Source organism: Temnothorax curvispinosus, unplaced genomic scaffold (genome assembly GCF_003070985.1).
Source record: "Temnothorax curvispinosus isolate PA1 unplaced genomic scaffold, ASM307098v1 QBEX01010266.1, whole genome shotgun sequence".
Taxonomy (NCBI): Eukaryota; Metazoa; Arthropoda; class Insecta; order Hymenoptera; family Formicidae; genus Temnothorax; species Temnothorax curvispinosus.
In genome coordinates this window covers 55,629-77,583 of record NW_020220046.1, presented here as the reverse complement: position 1 = coordinate 77,583, position 21,955 = coordinate 55,629, and the positions used below count along the sequence as shown (strand labels likewise).

Below are 21,955 nucleotides of genomic sequence, written 5' to 3'. Positions count from 1 at the left end.
GGCAGGGCAGGAACCTTTCCAAGGAGGCTCTTATATCCTCCAATACCGCCTCAAAAACGGCCATGTCTAGTCTTGGAGGAATATACACCCCAACGACATATATCTGGCCCCATTTAACCACGACAAACCCGTCGCCTGCCTCGACTCGAGAACAGACGACGGGTTCGCTAGTTTGCCTCCAAGTGACCGCCGCCAGTCTACATCGACTTACAGCCCACGAGGGACTATTCTGCGGAATTCGGGGCAAAGAGAAGACAAAGATAATGAGGTTTAGAAAGAGAGAAGGAAGGAAAAAGAAATATGACTGGAGATGGAAGGGGAAGAAGTTAGAGGAGGTCAATGAGTTCAAATACCTGGAGTATACGTTAAAGAAGAATGGAGGACAGGAGGCGCATATCAGAGAGAGAAGAAGCAAGGCAGCAAGAGTAATGAGAGAAGTGTGGGAGATAGGGAAAAGGATGTGGAAAAAGGACTGCAAAAGAAAGATATGGCTATATAACACCCTGATATGGACGGTGATAGGATACGGGGCAGAAATATGGGGATGGAAGAAAAGGAGGGAGGTAGAAGATATTCATGAGAGATATCTCAGATAGGTACTTGGATTAAATTGGAAGACGCCAGGATATGTGGTTAGAGATGAAATAGAAAGGGAAAAGATGAGAGCTAGAGCAAGTAAGAGAGCATGGAAGTTCGAAAGAAAACTGAAAGAAGGCAAAGGAGGAGAAATAGCGAAAAAATGTTTAGAAAAAATGAAAGAGAGATGGAAGAGGGGAAGGATAATAGGAAGATGGGAGCAGGAAAGAAAGGACTATCTGGAAAGGATCGAGGAGAATTGGAAGGGGAGGAGGAGTTAGAAGAGGAGGCATTGGAGAGGAAAGAGAAATGAAAGGAGAAACAAGAAAGGATGGAAAAGATCATGGGATCGAATTACAATAGGTGGTATAAAAGTATAAGGAAGGACGGGATTCCGGACTATCTAAAGAAAGGATGGGAGGAAGCAAAATGGAGCAGGGTTGCAAAATTTAGACTTGGTAACGAAGTGAGGGAAGGACTGTACTGGGGAAAAGAGAAGGATAAAAAATGCAGGATATGTGGGAGGGAAGAAGAGACATGGGAACATATATGGGAAGAATGTACGAGATGGGAGGAGTGGGAAGGAGAGGGGTGGCAGGATGTGGTGGGGAAATTACTGGGAGAAAAGGGAGAGGGAAAGGAATGGATGAAAGCAATAGAAGAAATGAGACGAGATGGAGGAGAGAGGAAAATGGGAAAGGAAGAGGGAGGATCCAACAATTCAACGAAGGAGGACCAAGGAGGACGAGACAGCGAAAAGGATTGAAGAGGAATATGTCTATAATAAATTATATGTATTTAATTGTATGTAAATTATTGTAAATTGGATGTACAGGATTGGGTACGTCCCTACAAAACGCCCTTTTAAACCCCTTTGGTGTAATAAAGTACCTTTCTAACCTAACCTAACCTAGAAAGTGTTTGAAGCTCATTAGCTACTTACGCGTCATTTACAGCCCAATTTCTTGAAAACTATCAAAGTTATGAAAAAATTGAATAATACTTTTTTGTAGACAATTTAATAAGCTTTCATTTTGATATCTAACTATTTTTTTAATAAAGTCAATATTTTATTAGATATATGCAAAAAGCCGAAAAAATGCACTTATTTTTCAAGATAGCGGCGAACGCTCACCTTTAATTTATCAGGACTTTTTAGACATTTATTAGTAAGCCTAAACGAACATCTCTACCAAGTCAAACCTTTTGGAATTATTTCTGTCAAATGCTTAAATCGGACCTATTTTGACTAGGCTATTGAGCCCATTACATTTTTTGTTTAGTAGGTTATAAGCTACTACATGTATTAAAAAGTTAGCCAATTTTACTGAGATCCTATATTTCCTATATAATTAATGCGGGGTCCGACGTTTGACGGAAATAACTCATAAAATTTTGAGACTTGGCAAAAATGTTTATTCAAGCGTACTATTAAACATACAATAAGTCCCAAACTCAATCTGTTACGCCATCGCCGCCATCTTGGAAAAATGGCGCTCTAATTCAAATTTTTACTTATATCTCACTAAACATTAGCGATATCAGAATTATGTTTTATAAAAAATAAAGCTTATAAAATTCTCTTCAAAAAAAGTTATATACATTTTTTCCGTTGCTATCTTTATTATTAAAATATTGTATTTTAGGGTAATACGTCCGTAAACTCATTTTCCTAGGAATCTTGTAAAATTTGGACAGCACATTAATGTAAACACGCTCTACACACATGTGCAATTAGAAAAAGATTTATGGAAGTCAAATTAGCACTTTTTACATGTATTGTAGGACGAAAACAGCTTCCGATATCACGTTTCTAATTGTAGAAATCAAACTATTCTTACGGTTATGACGGCGACGAGTCCCCTCGGTTTCGCCCGCCGAGAAGGAGCGCGCCGTCAATTTCACTAAATCTCAAAACCTCTATCGCACTGTATGCCGGAATCGTTACAAGTTATTAATCAGGGATGGTAGCTCGACCAGGTATTTTTCTAAAACTCCGTATGGACGCCAGGTGCGATTACTCGCACCACGTTACGCGAAATCTAAGCCAGCTAATTATCTTGGGTATGGATTCAATATTTCGATCGCTGTTAAATCTCGGAAAGGAGGAGAGGGAGCGCAGCGCAATCAGTACACCAAGTAAATAAACAAAGTAAATAATATATTCAAAAAAGGAAAAAAAATGAGTATTACAAATATTACAATAGTCCCGCTTTCCGCCACAAGTCTCGCGGTAACGGAAAGAAAAGACGTCTAATGACGAATAATTAACGCAAAGCGTCTACTAATGCGAAATCATGATACATGATAAGAGTAGAGTTTCTCTAGTAAGAGTTAGGACACCCCGGTCTGACTCCTGATTGGTTCCGCCATTAATGGGGTAGACGTCAGTGGGAGTGAGACAAAGCTATAAGTGGGAGTGGGACAAAGACCCATGAAAAGTACGAGTGGGGAGGCTGTCTCTCTCGATCGTTCACATAATATAAGAGGAGCTCTGCACGCCACAACGCGATCACGTGAAGCCTCTCGGCTCCACGATAATACGGTGTCCGGCTCGTGCGCAGAACCCCTTTCCAAAACGCATCTGTTACGCGAAGCGCGTTTCGCCGGTTCACAGTAATCTTGAGTCTATCAAAGTACACAATAATTACACAATAATCTGAATCGCTTGCTGATCGTGATCTCCGGTACTGTATCCATACACGGAGATCACCGCTATTACGCCTTGAATCTATCTTATTCCGCGCGGAACGGGACGCACGCGGGACTCTACGCGTAAACGCTAATCACGCGTTGAATCTAATCATACGTATTCAACACGCGTTGACTGTCGGCGGCCGCGCACACGCAAGTTCCCGAAACGGGCAATTGTGTTTCTTTCTCTTGGCCAGACCCTCCCGTAGTAATTATCTCGGCATTTATTCGCGAATTTCACATTACTCGCGGCACAACGCGACTGCCGGAAGGGCCTCGGCTTCGAGACGATGGTGGCCTGAGCGGTAGCCTTACAATTTTCGTGTTCCTTGGCAGCCGGTCGTCCGCAATCGCAGGGGGAGTCGCACCTGTCCGTATGCCGGCTTACGTGACAGTGTCGCTCTTCTGGCCCGACGGACCACGCTGGGCCCGCGCGCTTGCGCGCCGGGTTGCTGGTTCTGTTCGCTGGTCAGCCCTGCTTGAGCGTGGCGCCTCGGTTGCGCGCTTTTCGCTCCGGTTTGCACCCCTGAGTTCTGCCTCGCTCGCCGGCAGTGGATTTGAAACTGTATTGAGTCCGGCTGGTCAGGCCGCGACTTGAAACCGGTCTTCGACGGCCAGGCTGGCCGGGTGTAAGTATGGCTCGTCGACCGGTGACAGCATCTGCTGGGCGAGAGTGGCCTGGTCCCTTCCTGTGCTCTCTGTGCACCGGAACGCGGCGTTATGGGCGCCCACCTCGCGATGCGTCCTTCTATACTGGCTGTGGGCCCCAGCGTAACCCGCCCGTCGACCTTCCTCCCGCAGAGCCTCCACCTGTAATTCCCGCGATGCGACGCAAGTCGTTACAGAGCTTCGTGGCAATCGTGGCCACCTGCTCAGCACTTCTTTCTACAATCTGTAAGTCTCGCAAAAGTAATTAGACCTATTCTGAACGCAACTGCCTCGCCCTTCTCGGGTAAAGGGAGGCACCACCCTTGACGCTCCCCTCGGCCGAGTTTCCATCCGGGCAGAAGACGTGACTTTGTCATGTCACACGGTTTTAATAAAAAACAAGAAAATGATTAAAAAAACTCGCAAGAATATTCTTATAAAAATACAAGATCTTTGAACTAGTTTTGAAGCAATTGATATGTAAAGTACACAATTTCTGATAGCAGTAGATGGATATGTATAAAGCGTTTAAAAATCTAATAGCACACATGAGTAGGTAAGCTATGGGCGTTCTAGGCCGGGGATCTGAGGGGGGGGGTGAGGGTCGGGGGGTATACCGCGGGCGGGGGGGAGTACCACGGGCGAAGGAAAGGGGGAGGGGGGACCCGCGTTTTTCGGGCGTCGCGAGGAGGGAGAGGGGGGACCAGCGTTTTTTGGGCGTCGCGGGGGAGGAAAAGGGGAGCCCGCGTTTTTCAGGCGCTGCGGGGGAGGGAAAGGCGGGAACCGTGTTTTCGAGCGTTGCGGGAAAGGGGGGTACCGCGTTTTTCCGGCGCCGCGCGGGAGGGGTCCGCGGGGTGAGGGTTCGCGTTTTCCGGCGCCGCGGGGCGAAGGGACCCGCGTTCGCGTTTCGCCGCGCCGCGGAGTCCGCGTGCAACGGCCGCGCTGGTCCGCGTGACGTCACACGGCACGCTCGCGTTATCTCTCCCTCGTAGATGTTTCCCCCTCCCTCGGTCGCGCGCGTCTTCTCGTTCGCGCGGTGTCTCACGCCCCCGTCCCCCCATTCGCGCGCGGTCCCTCTCGCTCCCGTCCCTCGTTCTCGCTCGCGATCGCGTTTAAATAAATTTATATTATACATAGAAAATTCGCTTACCACCGCTGGATTTGAATCAGAAACCCCTGGCTCTTGAGTCAGTCACCTTCAGAATACAGGCCATAGTCTCTTAATTTACACAATAATATGTATACACTATACATATACTGCAGGTTATTTACACAGGCTATTTACACAGTAAAAATTTACACAAAAACACACATAGGACAGATTACACGGTAAAATTAGATATAATGGGTCTCCACAAAATAAACAAAAGAGACCATCCATGAGGATATACGGACATGTGTCATGTCTGCGAACAGCGTATAACATCGAGAACAATCTGTGTATTCTGACAATGCATAACGCACAAAACTTCAAATGTCCTGGAGTGAAATAAGAGTATATGCAACACATCTTTGTCAGAGGGTGTAACGCATTTACTTCTGCTTGATTTAACACTCTGAAAATTTCGTCCGGAATATCCTCATCAGCCATTTTACTATCATAACACGAATCGTCTGACAATATTGCGTCATCATCAACTTCCATTCTTTTCTCGTCATTTACTTCCATTTCTTCATTCACTTCCATTTCTTCAACGTTTGCTTCAACTTCCATTCTTTCTTCTCCTTCAAACTGCAATTCTTTGAAATCCATTTTACAGAACGTTGTATGCCTTAAAAGGCGCAATACACGGTACTACTGTTAAAATCACACAGTGCTGACAGTACAAACAGTCGCAACTCTTGAAATTTTTCGACAAAACAGACACGTCCGAACACGCCAACCGACTTTTACTTCCAGTCCTCGGCTACTGAGCGTACCATCAAATTCATCCTTCTACATCTCACTATTGTCACATCGTTCGTTTATCATATCTAATTTCACCATGATCTTAGTAGCATCCATACAATTGCGCCTTCCGAAAAATCTACAATGTGCAGTTTTGCACGTGTGCGATGAAGTCACCGCGAGGCACGTATGTTCTTGAAAACGACATCGCGCCATTGACTTTCGATGATTTGATCTGTATAATTGCTATTGAACCGCTATCAAACGTCTTTAAAAACAACTAAAAAACATCTTTTAAACATAAAAATACAAAACAAGCTCGTGTATATAAACAATAAAGGAGGGTATCGGCCAATAACGAGCGAAAACAAATTAGTTAGAATTATCGATTTTTTCAAATGTATTGTCAACAATGTTGAAGGGACGTTTCGGCACACCGTGCCTTTTTCAGCCTCATAATATACATTAAAATATACGCTTCAGACTATTTTTACAATCAAAAAAATACCTTAGATATTATGAAGTCGCACAAAATTTATAACTACGTATGGATTTAACCAGTGAATCTCAATGCTGTTGACAGCCTGAGTTATCTCGGTGCGCATTTGTTTGAAAATCTTCATTTTAAATCGAACAGGATCCATGATTACTTCCTCAGTGGACAATGGGAATCAATCGTGTCAGTCAGTGAAGCCAGTTCGTCACAATAGGAGTCAAATATATAAAATTAGAACGCGTGTGAACTGTAATGTAATGAAGTGAATTATGTTATTTGTCAAAAAGTAAAATAGTAACAAAAGTTAACGATTCTACGTACTAAATTGTGGAAACACCGAGAGCTATTTTTAAGTACCGTACTGATTCGAATCCTCCGTGCGACTGGGCAACAACGTCGTGACACAGTCAACCATCTAAGGTATTTTTTTGATTGTAAAAATAGTCTGAAGCGTATATTTTAATGTATATTACGAGGCTGAAGAAGGCACGGTGTGCCGAAACGTCCCTTCAACATTGTTGACAATACATTTGAAAAAATCGATAATTCCAACTAATTTGTTTTCGCTCGTTATAGGCCGATACCCTCCTTCATCTTTTAAACAACTAAAACGTCTTTAAAAACAGCTATTAAACAACTAAAACATCTTTAAAACAGCTTTTGAACAGCTAAAACAGCTTTTGAACAGCTTTTAAACAACTAAAACATCTATATTATACTACAAACTATGTAGGAAAAAGAAAATAAAACATTTATATATAATACATATAAAGTTTATTTCAAAAAAATCATAATTTTTTCTGGTGTCGCGACCTCCAGTTAAATATTTTTAATACATTTTGTAATGCGCAATTCTTAACATGTTTTCCGCATCTTACAGTATTAGTAACATCTAGATTATTTAAAGATTCGATATCTTCGTAATCTGCATCCAAAGATTCAATTTTTAGATTTTTCCTCGCTTTATTCTCAAACAGATCCACCAGCCATTCTCGTTTCTGGCATCCCTTGACGTACACAAGAGTCGATGTCTCGTCGCCCTTTCCAAGTACGGCCGATATAACTAGATGTTTCGCCATGCTTTACGCCATGTTTCCATCCTCCCATCGTAGTCCATGGTGATTTGTAATCAACCAGGAAGCGCATGACTTGTCGGATTTCATGAGGAGATTCCATGGCATGGGACATGTAAAAATGTAATGCGCCAACACGGTTCCGTTTCTCAGAACCGCCACCTTTTTCACGACAATCCCGACGGTAAATCATTGCAGATCGATAAACGTCGGTACGATCATGACAAAATAATGGAGCAATCTGTATCTTATCGCAGTACTTCAGTGTCTCTTATATTGCAGTATCTGCTTATATTGCAATATTTGCTAATATTGCAATTTACATGATTTTGCGCACTACGTTCGACAACGGACAGTATTCGATTACGCGATCATGCAAGATGAGACAATAGGCGGTTGTTGAAAAGACCAGTCCCCGCAAGTGCGGAACGCGCTCGAATATTCTCGAAATAATATTTGTTGCGAATTGACGATTGAAAGGTGAAAGCGAGCGTTAGGAATATTCGAGAAACGCTCGATTTGCTCCAAATTGAGTTTATTTGCCTTCCCCCCGGTTTTTTTGGTGTTTTCGCTCGCGCCCGGACCGCCGGTGTACATCGCGTGATCGCTCGTACTGCGACCAATAGCCTGGTCGCTCGACGATTTGGAGCCAATCAGCGTTTCTCACGTCTCGAATTTCCTCGCGGAAAAGTTCGGAGCTCCGGCCGCGATCGCTTCGCTTGCTCCGGCCGGGAGCTTAGTGAGCCTTGAGAAACTATCGAGAGCGACACGTCGAGCGCAAGCTTATTGTAAAATAAAGTAAGAATCTACAAAACGACGCCTTAGTTAATTTTTGAACTTTCTCTCCTCGTTCGCGGAGTGACTACCCGATCGGGAGATAGCGTTCCGACGCGAAAGGTGCGGACCGGCCAATTCGATTCGATACAAACAATTAATGGTCCTTCGAGCCGGATTCGCAAGCACGTGAAACGAAGTTCGCGACCGTGTCGCCCATCGCTTATACGTGCTCCTTGCTTCTCGCTCGCTGCGCAGCACAAGTGATTGTTTTCGTCAGCCCGGCGTGCCAGCACGGATACGCGCAGACATTCGCCGATAGAACCGTCGCACGAGAAAATCGGGATCGAATCGTTAATTCCCGGTTCAACGGCGGTCTCACGAAACAATGCAGTAAGAATTGCAATACGAGTGCGGCATCACTGACAATTGGCTCACTCAAAACTCGGAGCGCTCTACACTCGCTCTATAAATATTAGTGTCCCGTTCGAACTGAAACCAGTGCTCTCGTCACGAGTGTTCCTCGAGATTCGCAGAAGTCCGGTGAAGCCCGTGCCTGCAATCTTCCTGAACGGAATTCACGAGTGTACCGAGATATTCGCTAATCGGAGTAATCCCGCGCGCACCCGAGCTGTCTGCTCGCCGCGGATTCACTACGATACATTCTTTACCGACCGTGATTACTGGACCCGAGGCAGTCATGTCGGAGGATCTCCAAAGACTCCTTATCGAGCAAAATTGTGTTATCACGTCGATAAGGAGAGTATTGATAAACTTCAAGAAGTTGTCAAAGAGTCAAATCATTCTTTCCAAAACAAAGAGTCGATTACAGGCGTTGGAAACGCTATGGGAAAAATGCCACGCCAGCATTCACCAGACGGCGACCGCCGAGGAAAAGAAGACGGCCCCGTACTTCCTTGAGGAGCAGTTTTACGCAGCCGAGGACGCCTATCTGGAAGCATCAGATTACCTCAACGACACCATCGGTAAACTCTCCAAGAGCGAGCCGTCCACCGCCGAAAAAGGTAGCGACCATTCTTTTCGCGATGCATTCGCCGGAGCATCATTACAATTGCCTCGTATCACGCTTTCCAAATTTTCGGGAAATTTTGCTGAATGGGAAAATTTTCGCGGTATTTTCGAGTCGCTCGTTGCGGTAAATGAGTCATTATCGAATACTCAAAAACTTCATTATTTGAAGGCGAGCGTTACGGGTGACGCCGCATTGCTAATCAACAGTATTAAAGTTTCCGATGCAAATTACCAAGCCGCATGGCAACTCCTCGCGGACGAATACGATAATCAAAACGCGATTATTCATTCGCATATCCATGCTTTCGCCGATCTGCCTAAAATGAAGACAGAAAACGTTATCGAGTTGAAACAACTTCGCGACAACGTATCAGCTTCTCTAGCTGCTTTAACGAACTTAGATCGTCCGGTTATTTATTGGGACGATTTGCTTGTGTACTTGATAGCGCAGAAATTTAGTTCGAAAACACGTAATGAGTGGAATTTGATACAAGGCAATTCCGACGCGTACCCGACATACAAGGAAATCCACGATTTTATGACTCTGCGAATTCGCGGTCTAGCGGACTACTCCGCGCAGTCCGATCTTGCGGCAAATAACCCGCGCGCTAACAAAGCCCGTTCGTCAGTCAATAACGTGTCCGCCGAAAAATGCGTCGGTTGCTCCGGCAATCATTATTTGGCCAAATGCGACGACTTTAAAGGTCAATCGGTAGAACAACGAATACAACTTGCTCGTCAGTACAAATGTTGTCTCAATTGTTTACGAATCGGTCATTTCTTAAAAAATTGCCCGAGCAAAGGTCGATGCAACCGTTGCCGTCGAAATCATCATACACTCTTACATATCGAATTCGACGAAGGTTCAAAGAAACAGAATCCTTCTGCCATCGCGTCGATTACAGAGCCGTCAAACCCTGTCGCGTTACCCGTTCCATCTACGCCGAGCACGGTTGCATCGGCGTCTGTTCAAACAGTTCACTCCTCCCGAGAACTTACAAAACCGCCGCCACGAGTACTGCTCGCGACCGCATGGATTAAACTGACTACTCCGGAGGGTCGTGCCTTTAAGTTGCGCGCGTTATTGGATCAAGGCTCTACGTACAGCTTTATTTCGGAGTCGCTTTGCCAAATAATGCGTACCAGGCGTTATTGTGCTGGTTTGAAAATACATTGCTTCGGCGAGAAATTTAGCGGCATGGCTAAATCTCGCGTGCATCTCACTCTCGCGCCCTGTTCGGGACAAGGTCCGACGTTTCCTTTTACGGGTTATGTCTATCAGAAAATAACGTCATATTCAGCCTCTCAAACCAGACCTACCGAATTGTGGCCACATTTGCATGATCTGAAATTAGCGGATCCTGAGCCGTCTAGCCGTCACCCGATTCATGTACTCATCGGCGCGGACTTATACGGTTCGTTATTGTTGAATGACGTTCGTCAAGGGCCTTTCGGCACTCCCACGGCTCAGCTCACAGTCTTGGGCTGGATCGTCTCAGGCCCTACCGGAAACGCTAGCTCAGATACGGAATCCGCTTCGGTTCTTAACTGCGTAACATGTGAAGAAACAAACTCGTTACTTCAGCGATTTTGGGCTGACGAAAGTATCCCTGCTCAAACTCCTCTTACTGAGGAAGACGAACGATGTGAACGACACTTCGTCGAAACCCACTCGCGTAATTCGCAGGGGCGCTACATCGTGCGTCTACCGTTTAAGAACGGTCCCCCGGGTAATATTGGTGACACTCTTCAAAGGGCTATGCTCTTATACAAAAAAATGGAAAGCAGATTGCTGCAAAGGCCAACAATCGCTAATCAGTACCATGAATTTCTTGCGGAATACGAGTCTATGGGTCACATAAAATTAGCGAGCGCGTGCGAGGCATCGCTATTTCCCCCAGTCTACATACCTCATCATTTCATGCTGCGCGAGTCGAGCTCAACTACGAAACTTCGCGTAGTATTTAACGCTTCCTGTAAAACAAGCGACGGAACTTCGCTTAACGATCACCTGATGGTCGGCCCCAATCTTCAACAAGATATCGCGGCGATCATATTACGTTGGAGACAATTTTGCTACGTATATACTGCGGACATTGCAAAAATGTGCCGCCAAATTTTGATACATCCGGATGATGCAAACTTTCAAAGAATTTTTTGGCGTCCGCGAAACAGCCTACTGATCCTACTTTACTGTCTACTCACGGTCACATACGGCCAAGTGCCGTCTCCATTTCTCGCGAAGCGTACTCTACGTCAATTAGGACTGGACGAAGGCAAGGCCTTCCCAGCCGCTCTCCAGATATTAGAAGAACAAACTTACGTTGATGATGTCCTCTTCGGGGAGGACGATATCGCGACTCTCAAGGAAACCCGCGCACAGCTCATCGCTTTAATGAAGCGAGGAGGATTTCCCCTCCATAAATGGTCAGCGAAACTTTTGCAAGACATTCCCGTGGATCAATGCGAATCCTCTGATCGTAACCTCAAAGAGGACGATACTCTCAAAGTATTAGGTCTGTCTTGGTCGCCACACGAGAATTCATTCCGTTTTCTGGCAACTCAATGCTCTCCAACGGTGCACACGAAACGCTCCATATTGTCATTTATCGCGAAGCTCTATGATCCCCTTGGATGGGCATCCCCCATCGTCATCTCTGCTAAAATTCTAATGCAGGAGCTCTGGTTACGAAAACTTGAATGGGATACTCCGATTCCGGAAAATCTATTGACGCGTTGGACCGATTACAGCACTGATCTGTGTAAGATTAACGACGTGCGCATTCCTCGATGGACCAGAATGCATCGAAACATGACCGGAGTAGAACTTTACGGGTTTGCTGACGCTTCCTCCAGAGCTTATGCTGCCGTCGTCTATCTCAGAGTCCCGCATAGTAATTCGAACATACAGATCAGTCTTCTTGCGGCAAAGACGAAGGTCGCCCCGTTAAAGACAGTCAGTGTTCCTAGACTCGAACTCAACGCCGTCGTGCTGTTGATTAGATTATTGGAATGGGTCAGAACTTCTTTGAAATTCGAAGGAGTCCCTCTGTTTGGATGGACGGATTCGAACATTGTGTTAGCTTGGATCCGTCAACATCCATCCAGATGGAATTCGTACGTTGCCAACCGCGTTTCGGAAATACAAACTCGCCTTCCTTCCATGAACTGGAATCACGTTCGCTCAAAGGATAACCCGGCTGATTGCGCATCTAGAGGCCTTTCAGCCACTAAATTGGTTAGACATGAGTTATGGTGGTCCGGGCCGTTCTGGCTCCGTGAGCACTCCGACTCATGGCCTATTCCGGACGAACCTTTGCCCATGCGAGAGAATACGCTCAAAACGGTACTCGCGGAAGAGCGTAAATCTGCTATTCATCATGCCGACTCTTCTCCGGAATGGGACCTACCTGACACTTGCTCCAGTTGGACCCGGCTCCTCCGCGTTACTGCGTATATCAAACGCTTTATTCAGAACTTAAAAAACAAGTCCGCCTCTTCACCAATTGTAACTTCAAGATTATCCATACGGGAGCTCCGAGATGCTTCCGCCTTTTGGCTTCGATCAGTGCAATTAACTTATTTCTCAACCGAGTGGAAAGCTCTAAAGGCCCGCTTTCTTATTGCCCGGACGAGTCCGTTACGTTCTCTTAACCCATTCATTGGGGAAGATGAGTTAATACAGCTTAGCGGGCGGCTTGAAAATTCAACACTGGGCTACAATGAGCGCCACCCCGTAATACTCCCGAAACATCGCATCTCGGATCTAATAATTGACCAAGCTTACAAACTCTCGCTCCACGGCGGAACGCAGCTGACGCTGAGAGTTTTGAGACAGAACTTCTGGATTCTTTCCGCGCGTAGTCTGGTTAGGTCCCATGTACTTCGCTGTGTCGCGTGTGTTCGTCAGTCCGCGAACACCGCTACTCAGCTCATGGGCGATCTGCCCAAACAGCGAGTAAATCCTTCTCCACCCTTTACTCACACCGGAGTTGACTACGCCGGCCCTATGAACGTTATTCCGTTTGTTGGCCGGGGTCAAAGGGGGAGGAAGCATTACGTCGCCGTGTTCGTATGTCTCGCGACCAGAGCTATTCATCTTGAGTGCGTAGAGGACTACTCGCGGGCCGAATTCGTCACACTCTTGTGTAAGATCGAAGCTTGCCTAAATTCTAGACCAATCACCGCTCTCAGCGATGATCCGACGGACCTTTCCGCGTTAACGCCTGGACACTTTCTAATAGGACGTCCGCTTGTTAACGTACCGGAGGAATCCGTCCTCGAACTCGACACGAGCCGCCTATCGCGATGGCAACATATATATACGGTTAATGCAGGAACAGATTTGGCGTTCTTGGTCAGTAGATTATTTACATTCCCTGCAACAACGCCATAAATGGTCTGAATCGTCTCCCGACCTCAAAATCGACGAGCTAGTTCTGCTGAAAAATAACTTACTACCTCCCTCAAAGTGGGAGCTCGCGCGAATCTAACAGGTTCACCCGGGAGCTGACGGACGCGTACGGGTGATTACTGTACGTACGGCTAACTCGGAATTCAAGAGACCAATAACTCAAATCTGTCGCCTGCCTGAAACCATTAACCGATCCTCGTCGGAATAACCGACAGCGATACGGTTTCTCGATTCACGTATGATCATATCATTGTAAATAGTTGACTGTATCATTGTAAATATCTGACTGTAAATATAGTACGCATAAGTTAAGTACGCTTACGTTCTAAGGTGATGTAAAATAAACACACGACAACTACCTGTAAGATAGACTTAATAATGTGAAAACTGCCTCTCTCGATTCAGGGAAAACGACTGCGAAAATCAAACGTTCTCGTGCCTCTTCTTTCGTATCCGTTCGAATACGAGGCGGGCGGTATGTTGAAAAGACCAGTCCCCGCAAGTGCGGAACGCGCTCGAATATTCCCGAAATAATATTCGTTGCGAATTGACGATTGAAAGGTGAAAGCGAGCGTTAGGAATATTCGAGAAACGCTCGATTTGCTCCAAAACGAGTTTATTTGCCTTCCCCCCGGTTTTTTTGGTGTTTTTGCTCGCGCCCGGACCGCCGGTGTATATCGCGTGATCGCTCGTACTGCGACCAATAGCCTGGTCGCTCGACGATTTGGAGCCAATCAGCGTTTCTCACGTCTCGAAATTTCCTCGCGGAAAAGTTCGGAGCTCCGGCCGCGATCGCTCCGCTTGCTCCGGCCGGGTGCTCAGTGAGCCTTGAGAAACTATCGAGAGCGACACGTCGAGCGCAAGCTTATTGTAAAATAAAGTGAAAGTCTACAAAACGACGCCTCAGTTAATTTTTGAATTTTCTCTCCTCGTTCGCGGAGTGACTACCCGATCGGGAGATAGCGTTCCGACGCGTAAGATGCGGACCGGCAAATTCGATTCGATACAAACAGCGGTAGTATTTGCCGGTACATTCTCTTTACAGTCAAATTCTATTCGCACATTCACGGTGGCGCTCTTGACAGATTCGTTTTGTCGCGAGCAATTAATGACAACAAAAGGTCCTTTTGTCAGGAATGTAACCACGGTGCAAAGCGTATCGAAGTAGTCGCATCCGTAATAAGCTTTACGAAAACGCGCATACATATCGAAAAGAACGGCGTATTAATTTTTTCCAAAATCCAGATTCATGTCATCGTACGGATAAAATTCAGAGTTTAGATAAAGTTTCACGTTGGTCAAGTTACAGTCATCGAATACGCTATCATCTTGAGACATGATATTCTTGCGCCCGGTCTGCAGCGCAAAGATAACGTACCGCGGCTTCTCCAGCCGAGTCGCCGTTTTGACGACCCACGAATGCTTGGTCGTGCTCTGCAACATGGGGTACTCGTACAGATCCCATGAACGGAAACTAACACTAAGATATTGCCCGCTTTCCAAGGCCCGTAGCATGGATAGCTTATTGATCTCGTTTAATATGACGTGAGGCATTCGCCACTGTATTTTAAACAATTCAATTTCCGGTTCCGTCGCCGGATTTTCTACAATGCAATTGTTATCGCTGCGCGCTCGTATCAAAATTAATTCGTGACGAGCGTTAACAACCACGCGTTTGTAATCCTCGCAAAAGCCCAACAATGTGTTGAGCGGTACGCAAAAGTTGAAATATCCCTCCGGGAATAAAATGTCCTATCCAGCATTTTGCATAATTTTTGCTTTGCTCATTTGTAAACAATACATAGTTCTTGATGGTACTGGTTATGCCAACGTTTCTGTTGCGATCAATCTCCACGCCATTGAGCTCATATCGAATTTTATCAAACATGAACGCCACGCAATTATTCGCAAGCGTTGCCACAGACTCGTCATTTTTTCTCTTTATCGTCAATTTTCCTTCAACGTAGAGAAAGCTCTCGCACGGCAACGTGTATAAATCCTGCTGTTGTATGGGTATTCTTATCTCATCGTTATGTCCAAACGTTGTGTTGGCGTACGAATTGTACGTGTGTGTTTCAATCTTTACGACGCTGTCGTCAAAGATCGGTTCACCTCCAATGTTTAAGATATTAACTATTTCGTACGACGAAACCCAATGATTTCAAAAATTCAACGTTCGCAGTGAGTTTCTTCTTTGGCGATCGGATTGTCTCTCTAATTTTGTTTCTCGTCTGTTGCACCTGCTCAGCTTCGTTCAGTACGAGCATCTCACGTTATCGCTGTCGTCTTCGTACATGCAGTCTAACGATGATCTCTTTTCCGCGAAAATCAATCAATTGACCGTCCTGATCCACGACGCGAAGCGTCAAGTCTGAAATGCTCCGTACGATGATCGGAAGGTAAATAATCTGTGCCGGCGTTTCCGATACCTTATATTCTGGAGGCACGCTCGGTGAAAACTCGTGTATCGTGTGCACATACTTGTCGTTGCTGTACGCACCCGCTGTCACGTTACACTCTATGCGAATGATGTTTACGTTGATGATATTTAGCGGAACATCCGATTCGTTCCATTGTCGCGACTCCAGCACGCGATTCGCTGAAAATCCCAGCAGCGATCCAATGTTGTTCGGTTTTGTGAAATTTATCCGATAAGCACACTTGATCTCGCTCTTCATCGTATTGTTATTAGCACGAATAATAATAATCAATGGGTGCGGTTCATCTTCGTTTGTTGAGACATTATTGGATTGGTTCCATAAAAGAGCGCGTTTCAGATACATGTCTATATCACGCAGTTCGTACGATCCTTCGAGAATGGTAATCTCCTTGTCGTCGTCGTCATAGTAGAATTTATTGTTTGACAAATTTACATTCGGTATCGTGTGATAAGTTTCAAAATATGTTAGACCGAGCTTGTAATCGCCATCGCTCAAATCCACGGCGGGAAAGTAGCTTACCGCGAAGATGCTGCTCTTGCCGGTGAGCGTAAATGTCAGTGACATGTTTGAATGAATACTGAGATTAAACAACGTAACGCCGGTCTTTAAATTGATTGTCAACCGACTGTAGAAAACGCAGACACAGTTGTCCGCAATTGCTCTGATCGTATCGCTGATAAGGCGTGCGATTGTACTCTATTACATTGTTTTTTAGATACTGCGCCAATTCTCTCGGTGGTCGAAGATAGCCAAAACTGTCGAAATATATGGCACAATCTTCCCTTTTCGCGTACGCCACCCAGTGAGTACCCGGTCCCTCAGTATTATCCAAATTCACGATACCGCTCTTGTTTCGACGTATACCGCCGATCGGTAGCGAGTCGCGCATGAAAATACCTCTAAAATATGGAATGCGCATACGTTTTGCCAATTGTTGCAGTTGTACATTGGCAGTTACACCCTTGGGGATTTTTAGCGTCTCTTCGACGTTTTTTTTTCTCGAGACTCCCCGTCCGCGTTTGTACGGAGCGAGATAAAGTCCGTGACCTTCCATGGCGCGATTGTGACGTTGCATCTTCTCCAGCTAACGTCGCGCGGCTTTGTCATCATTCACGGCCTTTGCGACTCCCTCCGCTCCGCCGACCAACGAGCCGAGAACCCCTAATAACGGCAGGATCGGTAGGATACCGCCACGTTTCGCTACCGGAAGTATTCGCTTGGTCTTCTTCTTTTTCTTTGTTTTCAAACCCATACCGAGTTTCGTTTTAGCCTTCATGGCCGCCCAGACGGCTGTAGCCGCAGCTCTCTCTCCGAAAGTCGAATCGTTCGCGGTGACACGTTTTCGAGCTTTCGCGGCGAGTATATTGTCTGCCACGTGTCGTTCTGCGAGATCGTTGCTACGCGAGTAGGCTATGTCGTGCTCGCGACACACTGCGTCCAATGGATTAATACCCCGATCACCTCTTGCCAATCGTGTTTCTAAACGAGTTCCCGGACCGCAAAATTGATAGCCGGGGATATGTAATTCGATCGGAAACGCGTTTATCGCGCGATTCAGCAGACCTCGACCTATCTTCGGCGGCATTCGCCGCAGTTTTCTATCAACGGCGGCGGACCGTCGATGTGCGTTTGCTGACACGGCAAATTATAATGTATTAAACAGCGCCGATATTGCTGAACCTCCGAATCTGCCTTGATATGTTTGGGAAGCTTATCCCACAAATAATCTATGTGATTATAAAACTGTCGTAGTAGAATGACTTTTGGTATATACTTTAACTGCTCGGCGGTTAAATCGTAAATATCGCTGTTATCCGACACGAGCAAAAACATTTTAACGACTGAGCATCTCAGCTCTACGCGTCTCTATAAATAGGCCAGCTTTCTCGATACTGTTTTTTATTCGTTGTGGAGGGGCGGTAAAATGCGGTTTGTACGACAATCGCGGACGATCAAAGTGACAAACTTTGACGATAAAATGCAGTTAACGAAAGAGGTACGCAAACATGGGGGCATACTACCGATTTCTATACGCGGTATCATCTGCGGTCCGTCGAATTGCGGCAAGACAAACGTCTTGATAAGCTTGCTGGAAAGTCCGCACGGTGTACGTTTCGAGAACGTGTATGTGTACTCGAAATCGTTGCAACAACCGAAATATAGATATTTAAAAAATATACTAACACCGATAGAAGAGATTGGCTATTTTACGTTCTCGAATAACAGTGACGTCATTCCGCCGAGCGAGGCGCTCCCGAATTCTATTTTTCTCTTTGATGACGTAGCGTGCGACAAGCAAGATACAATAAGAGAATACTTTGCAATGGGCCGGCACGCGGACGTTGACTCTTTCTATCTTTGTCAGACGTATGCAAAGATACCGAAGCATCTTATACGCGACAACGCGAATTTATTGATTATGTTTAAACAGGATGGTACCAATCTGAAACATATATAAGTAGGGGGATAACCTCCACTTCTACACTCAAGCATCTCGCTTGCGGTTAGCGGGGTCGGGGGGTGCCTCGCTGCCGCGGGGGGAACGCCGCAAGCGGTGGGCGAGGGGGTCGAGGGACGGTGTTAAAGGTCATCGAAGGGGGGGCTACGCGGGGGGAAAAGTCCCTAGGCGTTTTGCTAAGCGAAGGGGGGAGCGCGACGCGGGGGGACGGCTGTTTACTGGTATTTGTGGGAACCTTGTTGGAAGTAAATTCCCTAGGCGGGTAAATAGGGAATATCGCGCCGCAGGGCCGCCAACGGGACTCGGCGCGGAGACGCGGGCGTTCTGAAGGGGGCGCTCGGAGCGGCGCTCGCGCCGTTACCGACTGTTTTGGAAAATCGCGCGCTAATTTTTTCGCTCGCGCGCGTCTGGGCGCGTCCGGACTCGTTCAAACTCGTTCGAGGTCGCTCCTCTCGACGTTCCGGGAAAAAAATGCGTTCAAGGTCGTTCGTTTCGCGAGTCTCGATCGCTTTTTTTCGTTGTTGTTTTATTCTCGGTTCGAAGGTCGTTTCGATCCGCGTCGCGGATGACACGATCGCCGCGACATCGGGGGTAAGCGCGGTCGCGCGGAGATAGGTATACGAATCTGGGAAAAAAGGGGAAAAAAGAAAAAGAGAGCGCACAGATGAGATACGTAGTCTATTTTATTTAGAAAAAAAATACACGCGCGTTTACATTGTTTCGCTCGTATGAATATATATATTTGTAGACGCGACATTATTATTAGGATCGGAAACAGAGCGCGGCGATCTCGCAGTCGACGATGTTGTCAGGATCGAAGAAATCGCTTTTCAGTATCCCAGTTTGAGCCGAGGTACCCGTCTTGTTCGCGTGGGCGGCTATCTCCCGATAGCGCGAATACTTCGCGTCGACCTCCTCGGTCGCTGTGCTCAGCGCCCGGACGACGCGATTGACGCAAAATTGGAGATCGTACAGCGTGAGCAGGGTTTTGAGCACCATCGCCACGCGAGCCAGGTTGAGTAGCTCCATACGTAGGATCGGCGTGTTGTTGATTATTCCGAATCGCAGCGTCATCCCTTCGATCGACATCGGCTAGGGGGGACGAGTTCCGTCGGAGAGACCGCGTTCCATGCACGACAATATGTCGCGTTTGCGCTCGACCAGCCCTTTCCACATGTCGAGCGTCAGGGAGATCTCCCTGCCTTGTTTGTTTCCCAGGGCGATATCCACGTACGAAGGCGTGGTGTTTGTGCTGTACCATGGTGACTTGATCGTGATACCTATAGCTATGTACTTGTAGCCAGTCGTCGTCAGCAGATAGCGCGTCGTCAGGACGCGCACCGCGGGCACCTCGACGGGTAAATCGGAGGGAGGGCGAGAGCTGAAACGAGACTCCTGACCATGACGGCGATAATGACGATCGTCCTCGACGGGCGCGTCGGTGGAAGGATGAGAGCTGCGACGCGACTCCTGGCGATGAGGACGATAATGACGATCGTCCATCAAACTGATCTTTTGTATTTTATTGCCGTTGTATTTCGCCTCCGAATCCGCTGTTTCCGGAGGGGAAATACCCCTCGGCGCGGGTCGATCGGCCAACGTCGAGAACATTTCGCGCTGCGCGCTGCGGTAACCGTTCGTTTCTGATTTTTTTTCCGACGCGTCATATTCGGCCGACGATGCGACACTGATGCCTTGGGGGGGACACATCGGTATAAGTAAAAAAGATCTGACTTATGTCGCGCGTGGCGTGGTGTGGGTTTGCGCGGTCCTCTACTTCCTTCGACGGATGCGGAAATCGGAGAGCCGAACGCTGGTGTCGTCATCATACGAATAATCGCTCGCCGCTGACGTTAATGAGTTATCGTTGAGGCGTACGATTCGATCAAGGAGATCGCGCAACTGCTGCAACAGTTCGGCCCTAGGGCAGACGATATTTAGTATCCGCAGATCAAATTTACCGGCCGACGAGACGGTCCTCGTAAATTCGTTGAATTTGTAGAACTGCGCCCGAGTGGTGAAGTACAGATTGCCGTCGACGTAGCGAAAGATCGACGTCACGCCGGTCGGTATTCCGGGAAACGTCGCCTTGAGGGGCGTAAATTTGGCGACTCTCTTGTCCTTGTCGCATTCGTCTATCTTGCCCACCGCGTTACCGTTGAACACCACGAAGGAACGTCCTCTGTGGGTGTTCACCGCTCCGTTGATCAACGTGTTTTTGGAAAATCCGAGTTCTTGCAAGGTCTTCAGCCAACCTGGGCGCAGACTAAATTCCGGATATTGAACCAAGTATACCAAATTATCTACGAACACCACGAGATTGCCGGATGGGGATTGATAGGCGGCGGTCACGCGCGTGTAATTGTCGTGAAGAAAGCTCATGTGATTCGAAAGGGCTAAAGGTCCGTTGTACGTCCTACCGTCCAGATCGATCGACCAAACGTAACGCTTGTACGAGATGTACATTCAATTTTCTAAAATCAATATCCCGTTCACGCGATCGAGGACAAATCCGGCGATGGCGGCGGCGGCGTTGCCGGCGTCCGACGCGGGGGCTTGTTGTGGTCGAGTTTCACCGGATACTGCTGGTCCGGCTGTATCGCGAACATCACCGATGTTTTGCGCCTGTTGTACACCAATCCGAGAGAGTGGCCGATCTCGTGCGTCAGCGTGTAATGCAGGGAGAACCTATCCGCGGGATGTTTATTGACGTAAATGTGCCACGGCTCGTCCCCGTCGACGTGCACCTCGGAGACGAACCCCGCTTGGTCCGTCGGGAGAGACGCGTGGGCGAGCACGTTGCCGGGACCGTCGAATTTGTCCGAGCAAATTGCTCCGTTTACCTTGGTATTCGTGTTATAGTGACGTAGGCGTCGCCAAGATATTATAATGTCGGCATTCGGCGTTTCGGAGCGTTCGAACGTCAATGCCGAATGCTGCGACCACAGGTCGAACGCGGCCCGCGCCGTTCTCAGCTCGGTCTCGTCGGTTAAGTGAAAATGCCACGTCAGGTGCGTCTTCGGCCATTTGGATAGGCTCGCTTTCGTTCCGTGCTTCAGAATATCTCGGAAACCGCATCGCGGTTTACTCATCAATTGCAGCGTTTTGTTGTTGGGCGTTCCGTCGCCGGGTAAATCGTAGTAATTCTGAAAATCCTCGAAGGCTTTGCGAAGAACGTCGTTTCGTCTCTGAGCCGGAACCGCGTCTACATCTTTGGACAGATATCCGTATTTCTGCAGGTAATCGAACGTGAGCTCGTAATTTTCGTCCGTAATTGTGGGATTGATGCACCTCGCGGCGATAAAACACGCGGTTAACGCGATTACGCGCGCGAGCCACATTGTCGAGAGCGAGAAACGGCGAAACTGCGATGACGGCGCGTTGCGGTTTGAGCGCGATCTCGACGAGCGCTCCGGATGCGAACGTTTACGCGAGGACGCTCGTTAGCGATAACGCGGATA

The 21,955-nt window shown here is 47.2% G+C and overlaps 3 protein-coding genes across 3 annotated transcripts; 1 reads left to right on the top strand and 2 right to left on the bottom strand.

Annotated features, from left to right (window-relative positions):
- The first annotated feature begins 8,849 nt into the window (after positions 1 to 8,849).
- Positions 8,850 to 13,143, top strand: LOC112459951. Its single transcript, XM_025024327.1, has 2 exons — positions 8,850 to 12,606; positions 13,046 to 13,143. Exons 1-2 carry the CDS (start codon positions 8,850 to 8,852, stop codon positions 13,141 to 13,143), a joined length of 3,855 nt encoding a protein of 1,284 aa, XP_024880095.1.
- A 7,124-nt stretch (positions 13,144 to 20,267) lies between these two features.
- On the bottom strand, positions 20,268 to 20,960 carry LOC112459950 (matrix metalloproteinase-2-like). Its single transcript, XM_025024326.1, has one exon. The coding sequence runs from the start codon at positions 20,958 to 20,960 to the stop codon at positions 20,268 to 20,270; it is 693 nt and encodes a 230-aa protein (XP_024880094.1).
- A 26-nt stretch (positions 20,961 to 20,986) lies between these two features.
- Positions 20,987 to 21,835, bottom strand: LOC112459949 (stromelysin-1-like). Its single transcript, XM_025024325.1, has one exon. The coding sequence runs from the start codon at positions 21,833 to 21,835 to the stop codon at positions 20,987 to 20,989; it is 849 nt and encodes a 282-aa protein (XP_024880093.1).
- Positions 21,836 to 21,955: the final 120 nt, after the last annotated feature.

Excerpts from the sequence above, each read along its gene's own strand:
- LOC112459949 (XM_025024325.1), bottom strand. The coding sequence starts at position 21,835 with ATGTGGCTCGCGCGCGTAATCGCGTTAACCGCGTGTTTTATCGCCGCG.
- LOC112459951 (XM_025024327.1), top strand. The coding sequence starts at position 8,850 with ATGTCGGAGGATCTCCAAAGACTCCTTATCGAGCAAAATTGTGTTATC. Across the intron at positions 12,607-13,045 it reads CCTACCTGACACTTGCTCCA|TCTGGTTAGGTCCCATGTAC; the intron begins GTTGGACCCGGC and ends TTCCGCGCGTAG.
- LOC112459950 (XM_025024326.1), bottom strand. The coding sequence starts at position 20,960 with ATGTACATCTCGTACAAGCGTTACGTTTGGTCGATCGATCTGGACGGT.